The sequence below is a fragment of the Octodon degus genome, unplaced genomic scaffold (genome assembly GCF_000260255.1).
Source record: "Octodon degus isolate 3935 unplaced genomic scaffold, OctDeg1.0 scaffold00178, whole genome shotgun sequence".
In the NCBI taxonomy this organism is placed as follows: domain Eukaryota; kingdom Metazoa; phylum Chordata; class Mammalia; order Rodentia; family Octodontidae; genus Octodon; species Octodon degus.
The window spans coordinates 749704-760754 of record NW_004524754.1 but is presented as its reverse complement, the minus strand read 5'-3'; the positions used below and the strand labels follow the sequence as shown (position 1 = coordinate 760754).

The window sequence follows — 11051 nt, the reverse complement described above, 5'->3', positions numbered from 1 at the left end:
AGAAGAAAGGTAGAGAAGAAGAAAGGTAGACTGTAGTAGGGCATAGTGCATGCCTACAATCTCAGCTAGTTGGGAGGATCACAAGTTCAGGACCAGCCCAGGCAATTCAGCAAGACCCTATCTCAAATTTTTAAAAAGAGCTGGGGGTATAAGTCAGTGGTAGAACTTGCCTGGCATGCATGTGGCCCTAGCTGGGTTCAACCCCCAGTGACACCAGGGGCCGGTGCTACATGGTATGCTAAATGGGAAGCTCAGGAAGGGTAAAGCATGGTGTTATGAGCGGAAAGAGGAACGGTTCTTGGAGCAACATACTTTAGAAAGAGAAGACATAGTTCAATGTGTAGAGGCAAGAGATGGCTTTTTTGGAATAAGAACAGTTTCTGTGTAGAGGCAAAAGAAGGCCAAGGGTAAGACAGGGATGCAGGTGGTGTGGTGCTGTGGGACTAAGAACAGCTGAGAGTTCTGCTGTGTGCTTCTGTTTCGTGTGCATGCGTGTGCGTGCATGCTTCTGTTTCTGCAGTGAGGGGAAAAAGCGCTTACTGAGAGTGAGCTGGATGGATGTCACAGTGGTAGAAGCAGAGGGAAGTGGTGAAATGACAGCCTAGATAAAAGTGAATAGACCTGACAACCGGGATTTGTTTGTTTGTTTTGTAGTACTGGGAGTTAAACCCAGAGTCTGAACACTATAAACAACATCCCCTGACCTTTTTTTGTTTTGAGATATAGCCTCACTAAGCTGCTGAATTTCCTACTCAGGACCTTCCTTCAAAGGTCCTGAATTGAACTCAGGACCTTTGCAGTGAGTTCCGTTCTCAGCCCTTTTGTTCTGAGATAGAATCTCACTAAGTTGCTGAGTTGCCCAGCTTTGGGCTCGAACCTGAGATCCACCACCAACTTGATTTGGGTTTGACTTTGTTACCCTCCTGCTTCTCCTTCCCAAAGTGCTGGGATTGGTTACTGACTTGTGCCACCACGCCCAGTTTAGACCTGAGACTTCCTGTGAAAGCCTATAAGGAACTATGAAGGCCTTCCTGAGTGGTCATAAGTTTAAGTGAACAGAGAGGCAACAGGTTTGAATGTTATTCTCAGCCCATTTTTATCTGTGCAGCAATGTTGAGTGAAATAAACAGCTAATTTGACCCAGATATATCAGGAGAATAAATTGTTATTAGAAATGTTATGTCTACCAACAGGGGAGAAGTTACTTGGGCCCCCTTTTATGATGGCATTAATCTGTTCATGTGTGGTTGATGGGAAAGAGGGCCAGGGCAAGTTCTAGCTGAGTGTGGAACACATTGTGCAAGAACATCAGGGAGCATCTCCAGAGGACACAGGCCAAGCTGAAGGAACACCCAGTGATCATTTTATTTATTTTATTTTTTTTGCAGTACTGGGGGTAGAACCAAGGACCTTGCACTGAATTACATCCCCAGCCCTTTTTTATCTTGAGACAACATCTTCCTAAATTGCCCAGATGGAATTCAAATTTGCAGACCTCTGCCTCAGCCTCCTGAAGTGTTGGGATTACAGGGCATACACCACCATACCCAGCTGAATACCTTCCCATAAAATATAGAATGCATAGCTGATGGACAGTGTACTTTCTGAGACCTGTATCTTTAGGCAATTTCATCCTTGTGCAGACATCGTAGAGTGTACTTATACAAGGTAAAATGGGTACTGCCTTAATCGTATGAGTGCACTGTCATATGCAGTCCACCACTGGCTGAATGTCATTATACTGACTGCTTACTCATGAGGGATGGAGAGACGTGGCACAATGATGCAAATTAACATCACCAGTAACAAGACATTGATATGTACCTCTTGACATGATAGGAGACACAAACATCCTGTCTGTGAAAGACTTGCCAAAAATGTGTAATTCCAATATAATTAGGAGAAAATATCAGGCAATTTGAAAGATAGTCTTCAAAATAACTGATTAGTAGTATTCAAAAAATGTTCAGGATCATGAAAAACAAAGATGGCAGAAGACTAAAGAAACATGACGATTCAATACAACATGGATAAACTTTACCAATTTCCCTTCACCTTTGTAGCATTTCAGGCTGCCTTCCGAGCTCAGGGGCCCCTGGCTATCCTGGAACACTTTGATACAGTCTACAGCATTTTACAGTAAGTAAAATACCCAGCTAGTGCCTTAAACAGAACTTGTGGCTCTTTGGCCCAAATTTGTATGTTATTCCTGAAATCCCAAATTATAGATTCACTGATAAATGGTTCTGGGTGTTGATATTTCTCCTCGTGAGAACTTACCCTGCTTGCCACCATGTTTGTTCAGCTGGGCAGCTCACATATTTTTGAACCTAGGATCCCTTCAGTTAGCTCTGGTCTGTTGGAATGGGCTCCACAGGTTCCTGTCTCACCCCCACACTTTCTTTCCCTCATAGTCACTTTCGAAGTATAGATCCTGGCCTCAAGGAAGATGCTCTGGAATTCCTGACAAAAGGTGTTGATGGGTCAGGGGGTTGGGGATGGAAAGTGTTGCATGTTTGTCCTGTTGCCCATATTTTATCAGCCATGTGATGATACCAAGGCTGTTGTGATTCAGTTGGTCTGACTAAGCCTGGGAACCCTGGCCTTGTTACGGTCTGTAATCTTGGTGGGTGATACAGAGTTATGTGCTCCCACTGTAAGGCCAGACCAACAAGAACTTTTTCCTGCTTTCAGATCACTTCTCTTTCGTGGGGGTGATTCTTCCAGGTGCCTGGGAGAAACTGCTGACTGGAGTGAGAGTAGGAATAGGACATGTTCCAGGTTTCACTTGGGGCTGAGGGTCTCCAAGGTCTTAGCTCTCTTATGGCCACTGAGAGATGAAACATAGATCTTTGGTAATCTGATGGCTGCATTGCTGAGTATTCGGAGATTGGGGTGTATGAGAGAGTGAATGAAACCAACTGCCAGATTCTGCCCCTTACAGTGGTATCCCGCCACTCCCAGGAGCTTCCAGCCATCCTCGACGACGCAACCCTGAGTGCATCAGGTAGAAGTGCCCACCTCAATGCCCTCAAGATGAACTGCTATGCCCTGATACGCCTCTTGGAATCCTTTGAGACAATGGCGAGTCAGCCAGGCCTCATGGACTTGGATGTAGGCGGGAAGGTAATTTAGAGCTCCTGGCTAACTGTACAGTGGGGAGAGGGGAATTGATGGAAAGAAGGGAATCCAGTGATTCTAAGAACACTGCTATACTCAATTAAGGTTTAGAAGGAAGTGCTCTAAAGTGTCACATTCCCTTCCCTACAAGACCTTTTTCTACATTTCAGAGCTTGTTTCTATGTTACCTACAGCCTGTCTTGAACTGGATAATTTGGGCACACAGATAGGCAGATATCGACCCACTGTTTATCGTTTCTTAGAATAAGAAATCTCGGAACAAAGCAGCCCATGGTTTTGACTGGGAAGAAGAGAAACAACCAATTCTTCAGCTCTTAACACAGCTCCTCCAGTTGGACATCCGTCACCTGTGGAACCACTCAGTAATCGAAGAGGAATTTGTGAGGTGAGTAGCTACCATGGTTATAGATAATAGAAAGCCAAAGACAGTCCTGGTGGCATATGCCTGTTAATCTCAGGTCTTGGAAAGCTGAGGCAAAAGGATAGCAACTTAGAGCCCAGCCTAGATAACTTAACAAAATCATATCTCAAAATTTAAGAAAAAAGAGCGGAGGCATAGTGCCGAGGCAGGAGGATTGAAAATTCAACCCAGAGCTGGGGAGATAGTTCAGTGTCTTTAAGTGCCTGCCTGGCAAGTGCAAGGTCCTGAGTTCAATCCCCATACCAAAAAAAAAAAAGTAAAGTTTCCCTCTCAGGCACCAGGATTCTGTGTACTCAGAAAAATAGTGTGTTGGGGCTGGCCATACAGCTCAGTGGATTAAAGCACCTGCTTAGGCAAATGCAGAGGCCTGCTGTGCCGGCCCCACCTCCGGTGCCTGCTGAGAGGGCAATTGCGACTGGGCATGCTGGTGTACCTGTAATCTCAGTGCTTGAGAGGCTGAAAAACAGGAAGGATCACTATGAGTCCGATCTGTGTAGTTAGACCCTGTACTAAAATACAAAAAAAAAAAAAAAAAAAAAAAAAATTCAACCCAGCCTGGGTAAGTTAGTGACTTAGAAAGACCCTATCTTAAGAAAAAAGAGTAGCGGGATTGGTGATGTTGCTCAGTACAAAGGCCCAGAGTTTAATCCTACCACCAAAACAAAACACTAGACCTGAGCTATGAGGAATAGATGGCTTTGTTTCTTAGATAAGTCTTCGAAATACTCGACTTGTGCCTCAATTCTGTCTGTGATACACAGAAGTATAAGAGTATGAAAAGGGATACTGCAGTGCAAGAACCAATGTTACGGAGCTGGTGAGATGGCTCAGTGGTCTAAAGTATCTACTTAGAACAAGCTAAGCTAAGCAAAGCACAGGGACCACGGTTCAATCCCCCAGCCCCACATGCCGGCCAGCCCCGCCCCCCCACAAAATAAAATAAAATATTAAAAAAAAAAAAAAAAAAGAACCAATGTTACTTTCATCTCTTTTTCTACATTCATAGAAAGATGTTCACTAAGGCTCTGGGGTATATAGTGAGCATCATTATAGGTTCTGGAAACAAGATTTGCCTTATTGGAGATTATGTTATGGAGCAGAAGGCAATTTTTTAAATAAGTAAAATGTGTGCTGTGTTTTACATTTTATTGTGCGGCAAAATAGGAATGGGAAGTTGGTGGAAAATGCTGTGATAAACTGGCTGTTTGCTTCGGATCTCTTTGAGATGGTGACATTTTGGCATGGAGGCACAGTGGGGAAGTGATCACTGTAAGATTGTCTGGAGGGCCAGATGTGGTGGCACACACCTGTAATCTCAGTGCCCCAGGAGGCTGAAGCAGTGGGCTTGTCAATTCAAGATCAACCTGGGCAATGTAGTGATTTAGCAAGAGCCTGTCTCAAACTAGGAGACGAGTCTAGGTCACTGTGAAGGCCTCGGACTTTAGTCCCTGGTACAGAGGAGCGGACGGACAGGTAGACAGATGGACAGCCAGCAAGGGCAGAGACCTGGGGGGCGTCTATCATGTACAGTCCTAGCAGTGAGGCCCAAGACACTGCCAAGAGAAGATGACAAGGCAGGCAGGCTGCGAGGCCAGGAGCAGTAAGGAGCCACAGTAGCCCAGAGCGTCGCAGCCCACGGGGTGACTCGGGCACATGTTCCAAGGGCCAGGGTGCAGCTCCCAAGCACGGCAGTGAGGCAGCCTGTCTCCCACTTCATAGCATCATCCTGGCTGCTGAGTGACTTTGGAGAGAATGGGACAATGTGAGTTCAGACTGGAGCAGCAGTACGGGTGGGGAAGGGCTGATCGTATGTGTATTTTTTCATATATATATATATATATATATTATTTTTCCCCCCCTTTTTCTTCTTAAGGGAGAACTTGCAGGATTTGCTGGCATTTGAGCAGGGCTTATGCAAGGTGCAGTCAAGGCTAATTCACTAGGGGCTTGCCCTGGCCATGTGGGAGAATAGGCCTGCTGGTAACTTAGTATGGAGATGGCTGTGAGTGCAAGTTCAGAGCTCTGTTTAGACCTAACAAGGTTGAAGTGCTTATATCTAAGTAAAGTTGTCAGATTTGGCTGTTGTACATGCAGATCAGGATTTCAGAAAAGAAGTCTGGGCTGCAGAGGACATTTGGGAGCATGTGGTTTTTACAGCTATGAGACTGGCTGGGTGTGCTGAATGCGCAGCACTCAGGAGGCTGAGGTAGGAGGATTGTCACAGTTTGAGGCCAGACACAACTACATAGCAAGATCCTATCTCAAAAAAAAAAAAGTTACAGAGGGCCGGCCAAATAGCTCAGCAGATTAAAGTGCCTGCTTAAGCAGATGCAGGGGCTGAGGTTCAATTCCTGGGCCTGCCCCTGTCCCCAGGCTGTGCTGAGATGGTGATTGCGACTGGGCATGGTGGTACATGCCTATAATCCCAGCACTTGGGAGGCTGAAAACAGGAGAATCACTACGAGTCTGATCTACATAGTGAGACCCTGTAGATCCTGTACTAAATACATTTTAAAAAAAAAAAGTAAAGTTACGAGACTGAGTGGGTCACTAAATCAGTAAGTTTACTGGAAGAAAACAATACCCAGGGCTCTCTAGCATAAGAGGATGAGATGAGGAAGACATGGCCAAGGAGAGTAGAACAGGGTCTGACATCCCGGAAGCCAGTGAATTCTGTGTGGAAAGGACCAAGTAAATGATCAGCTGCAGCTGCAAGGGCCATTACTATAGGACTCAATTGACCATTATATTTTGCAGTGAGGAGTCATTGGTAGGTTTTTTTCTTTCCTTCATCATATACTCTGGTTGTCAGCATGAAAACGGTTGAAAGGAAGGAGTACCTGTCTGCATTCACCCACTTACTTGTGTAGGAGACAGAATGAGGGCTGGGTTCTGCCCTGGGGCCAGCAAGGACAGACTAGACAAAGCAGGCCTCTGCTGTGTGGGCTTCCCCCAGCCGGCTTCATCATCCCATACTCCCTTCTCAGTCTGGTTACTGGCTGCTGCTACCGCCTTCTGGAGAATCCCACCATCACTTACCAGAAGAACCGCCCCACCCGGGAAGCTGTGACACACCTGTTAGGAGTGGCCTTGACACGATACAACCACATGCTCAGTAAGTGGGCCCTGCTTCACCCTGCCCGTGGTGTTTGGTCCATGATGCCCCATGTTCTGACTTCTGCAGGTGCCACTGTAAAGATCATCCAGATGCTGCAGCACTTTGAACACCTTGCACCTGTACTGGTGGCAGCTGTGAGCATCTGGGCAACAGATTACGGAATGAAGAGCATCGTGGGAGAGATTGTAAGGTGACTCCTCATTCTCAACATTTCTTTTTTGCAGTACTGGAGATTGAACTCAGGACCTGGCACTTGCCAGGCAAGTGGTTATTCTACTGATATATCTCCCCAACCTTCATTCTCAACATTTCTCATGCTAGGTTTTCCTTGGGAAGGGATAGAGATTGGAAGTATATTCTGTGCAACATGAGATAACTCATTCATTCGATACAAGTTTTTCCTTCCTAAAAACTAAATAGTACAACTATTTTTGCGAGAGCTGTATTTCCTTCCCTGTGTAGAGAGATTGGACAGAAGTGTCCTCAAGAGCTGAGTCGGGACACATCAGGGGCCAAGGGCTTTGCCAGCTTCCTGACAGAGCTAGCAGAACGGGTTCCAGCGATCCTACTGTCCAGCATGTGCATTCTGCTGGATCATCTGGATGGAGAGGTGAGTGGTCGAGGAGGCCTGGGAAGTTTTCCTAGGGGCTTCAGTTGAGTGTTGAAAGCCTTATTCTTTATATTTTTCTCGCTTTTTTTTTTTTTAAGACAGGGTCTCACTATGCAGTTCAGGCTGACCTTGTGCTCACTTTGTAGCACAGGCTGGTCTTGAACTTGCAACAATCCTCTTGCCTCAGTCTTTCAGGTGCTGGCTGTGATTACAGGCCACTATTCCTGGTGGTGGCAGTAGCTGCTGCTGTGGCTGTTATGGGTGCTTCTGTTGCTGCTGCTGCTCCTTCTCCTCCTTCATTTATTTGTTTATTTGTTTATTTGGTACATAGTCTCACTGTATAGCTTGGACTCTAGTGATCCTCCTGTCTCAGCCTCCCCAGTACTGGGATTACAGGCATGTGCCATTATGCTTGGTTTCATTGGCCACCTTGACATGGGGCCAGCATGTCATACAGTACCCGGGATCAAACCCAGGTCTTTTGCACTTGCACTTGCCAGGCAGGTGCTTAGGCCCCTGAGCTATCTCCCCAGCTACCTTTCTTCTTTTTTTAATGTGACACTGAGGATCAGACCCAGGCCTTCGCACACATTAAGCATGTAATTAATAACTGAGCTCATCCCCAGCTTAAAGAGTTTTTCTTAAAAAGAAAATAGCTTTCACAGGAAGACAAGTTGCCTAAGTTTATCCTTGTGGCAGTTCCCTGCTGCAAAGAAGCAAATGGAACATGCTGAGTAAGGAGCCGCTTCTGTCCAGGTTGGGAAAGGAGATGAGTGCTGAGGGATCATTTGGAGAGAGTGACTCAGCTTTTACTCTGAGCCCCCAGCACCCATCAGGATGAAGCGTCTTGCTGCTGTGTGGGTGGCCTGCTTTCTGTGAATACTGAGCTCTCTCAAATCAACGTGGGTCCTTCTTCAATCCTCTGTCATCCCCAGATCCTAATCTTGCTTCTCAAAGTGCTATTGAGTGTACATAGCTAAATATTACAGATGGAGACAGCTTACTGATTTATTTAATTTACAGTAAACTTCTTACAAAAAAATTTTCCATGGCTCATGGTCTGTTAAAAATCCCAAAGGTTGAGGCCAGCCACAACTATATAGCAAGATTCTATCTAAAAAAAAAAAAAAAAAATTATAGATTTATAGGAAAGATGAAGTGATACCCTGAAAATACGTTAAAAAAAAAAAAGTTATAGAGGGCCAGCCAAATAGCTCAGCAGATTAAAGCGCCTGTTTAGGTAGGTGCAGGGGCTGGGGTTTGATCTCACCAGATTCTTTAACAGACTCTGCATCCAGGGCTGCCATCTGCTCTTTTGTCCTGTGAGGTATAGGAAAAGAGTAGGAGGAAACGTAGGTGTTAATTTGTAGAGATCAGAGGTTTTTTGACTTCAGATAAAAGATATAATAAACATTGCTCAAATATATGTTAGTGGGTTTTGATTTCCAAAATTTAAAATACCGTAGAATTTATGCTTTTCGAGTACTGACATGGTACCACAGAGAAAGCTGGATATGATACTGAAACTTTGAAGTGTTATTTAAGATTTCCATCAGAGCCAGGTATGGTGACAAGCCAGTAGACCCAGTGCTTGGAACACTGAAGTAGGAAAACTATATAAGTTCTGGAGCTAGAAGCCTGGCATGGTGGTGCACTCCTGTAATGTCAGCACTCAGGAAACTGAGTCAGGAAGATCTCTGAGTTCGAGGCCAGCCTAAACTGCATAGTGAAATCCTGTCTCCAAAAAGAAAAAAAGTCCAAGAGATTGAGACCAGTATAGGTAAGGTAGCAAGACCCCCCATCTCAAAAGATTCCCTTCCACTATATGTATAAGGTATATCAGAAATAAAAAGGAATATTTTGTTTAGACTTGGGTCCCCTCCGCCCAGTATATCTCCTTATATGTGCAAATATATGCCAAAATGTGAAATAAAGTATTCTAGTCCTAAGCTTAAGGGACAGATTAAATAAGGGACATTCAGCCTGTACCATCATGCTTACCAGGATTACCCTTATAGAGAAAAACTGGTGGCTCTTTTTTGAGACAGAATCTCACCATGTAGTTCTGGCTGGCATCTAACTCTGTAGTCTAGGCTGGCTTTAAACTTGGGCCGTCCTCCTGCCTCATCCACTCTGGGATTCACTTTTTCCTGTGATCGTGGAACTGAATACATAGGCATTTGGCAAGGAAAGTCATGGCTAGGCACAAGCAAGCTTAGCTGTGGCTGGTGGCCTTGTGCTGGTTGGCCATGGGAGTTTAGAGAGTCAAGGGGCGATGTGAAAGTGCAGAGGTTTGTGCCAACCTCACTTCTCCCTCCTAGAATTACATGATGCGCAACGCCGTGCTGGCAGCCATGGCAGAGATGGTGCTGCAGGTTCTGCACGGTGACCACCTGGAGGAAGCAGCTCGAGAGACCAGGGATCAGTTTCTGGATACCCTGCAGGCTCACGGTCATGATGTCAATTCCTTTGTCCGGAGCCGCGTCTTACAGCTCTTCACCCGAATCGTGCAACAGAAGGTGAGCTGCCTTCTGGGTGATAGCGACCTGGCCCTCCTTTCCATACAGCCAGGGTGAGGGCATGCCCTACCCCAAAGAGGAGGTGAGGTGCCAGGTTTTTAGTCCCACTAATAAAAGTCTTCCTTACCAAGGACAAGGATGCCTGATTCCATTTAAGAACCATCATGTGCTTTGCCCTGTCCTAGGAGTGCTACTTATGTATGTTGTATCCCATGGAGAGGTTTCTTTAGAACAAGGAGAGTCGAGTGTAGTGAGGTCATCTTCAACAGGATGGATGGTGCAGGATATGAGTGGAGCCTTCTCTTCTGCCCACCCAGGTGCTCCCTCTGACGCGCTTCCAGGCTGTGGTGTCCTTAGCCGTGGGGCGTCTGGCAGATAAGTCGGTGCTCGTGTGCAAAAATGCCATCCAGCTGCTGGCCAGCTTCCTAGCCAACAATCCCTTCTCCTGCAAGGTAAGGGTACTTGGTCCACCCAAAAGAGGAGCAATGAAACACAGATGGGGATGGGAACATATCGATATGCTTAGTGACTGGATGTTCATTCTACTGTGCTAGCTTAGTGACGCTGACCTTGCTGGCCCACTGCAGAAGGAAATCCAGAAATTACAAGAGATGAGGGCCCAGAGGCAGAGTGCTGCAGCTGCCTGTGAGTAGCTCCCTCAGCACCTTCCCCACCAGCGTCCCCCTGTAGTCAGAACTCAGCAAGAGACACTGAGCCGCTCTCCTTCAGCTGCAGCAGTGGAGCCTGAGGAGGAGTGGGAAGCGATGCTGCCTGAGTTGAAGTCCACCCTGCAGCAGCTTCTAAAGTTTCCACAAGAGGAGGAGGTTCCTGAGGAAATCACTGCTGCAGAGACCTCAGAAGAGGTGAAAGGTCGCATCTGTCAGCTGCTGGCCAAAGCTAGATACAAGTAAGGGAAGAACAGGCTATTCTCTGGTGATCTGTTTGGATTTCAACTTGATACCTGTGAACTTACCCAATATTTCTCTAGAATGAACTGTGCTTAAGTGTGCTGCCCCCAGGTAGACAGTGAGTTTTCATTGTGATAGTGTGGTCAAAGGCTAGGCCACATTAAATATGCTTCTTTTTTTTTTTTTGGTAGAACCAGAGATTGAACTCAGACCTTTGCCCTTGCCAGGCAAGCACTTGCTCTGCTGAGCCATCTCCCCGGCCCTAAATATGCTTTTCTACTTTACAGAAAAAACTAAGTATAAACAGGATTTTAAGTGTATAATTTTGGGCTGG

At 46.0% G+C, this 11051-nt stretch overlaps 1 protein-coding gene and 1 non-coding gene across 5 annotated transcripts in view; both read left to right on the top strand.

Moving 5' to 3' along the window:
- Ncapd2 (non-SMC condensin I complex subunit D2) overlaps positions 1-11051 on the top strand; it is a 26207-nt gene that overhangs the window by 5334 nt on the left and 9822 nt on the right. For 3 of the 4 annotated variants that reach the window (XM_023703702.1, XM_023703701.1, XM_023703703.1), the window contains exons 3-13: positions 2064-2139; positions 2415-2473; positions 2945-3126; positions 3384-3526; positions 6550-6677; positions 6747-6870; positions 7143-7290; positions 9612-9809; positions 10127-10261; positions 10364-10454; positions 10539-10716. In XM_023703702.1, coding sequence (XP_023559470.1) covers positions 2064-2139; positions 2415-2473; positions 2945-3126; positions 3384-3526; positions 6550-6677; positions 6747-6870; positions 7143-7290; positions 9612-9809; positions 10127-10261; positions 10364-10454; positions 10539-10716 — 1462 coding nt within the window. Of the gene's footprint in view, positions 1-2063; positions 2140-2414; positions 2474-2944; positions 3127-3383; positions 3527-6549; positions 6678-6746; positions 6871-7142; positions 7291-9611; positions 9810-10126; positions 10262-10363; positions 10455-10538; positions 10717-11051 lie in introns of those variants that run through there. The other variant, XM_023703704.1, reaches the window with a different exon arrangement.
- Positions 2542-2869, top strand: LOC111813294. Its single transcript, XR_002818594.1, has one exon. It is a non-coding gene; the product is annotated as a small nucleolar RNA U85 (small nucleolar RNA).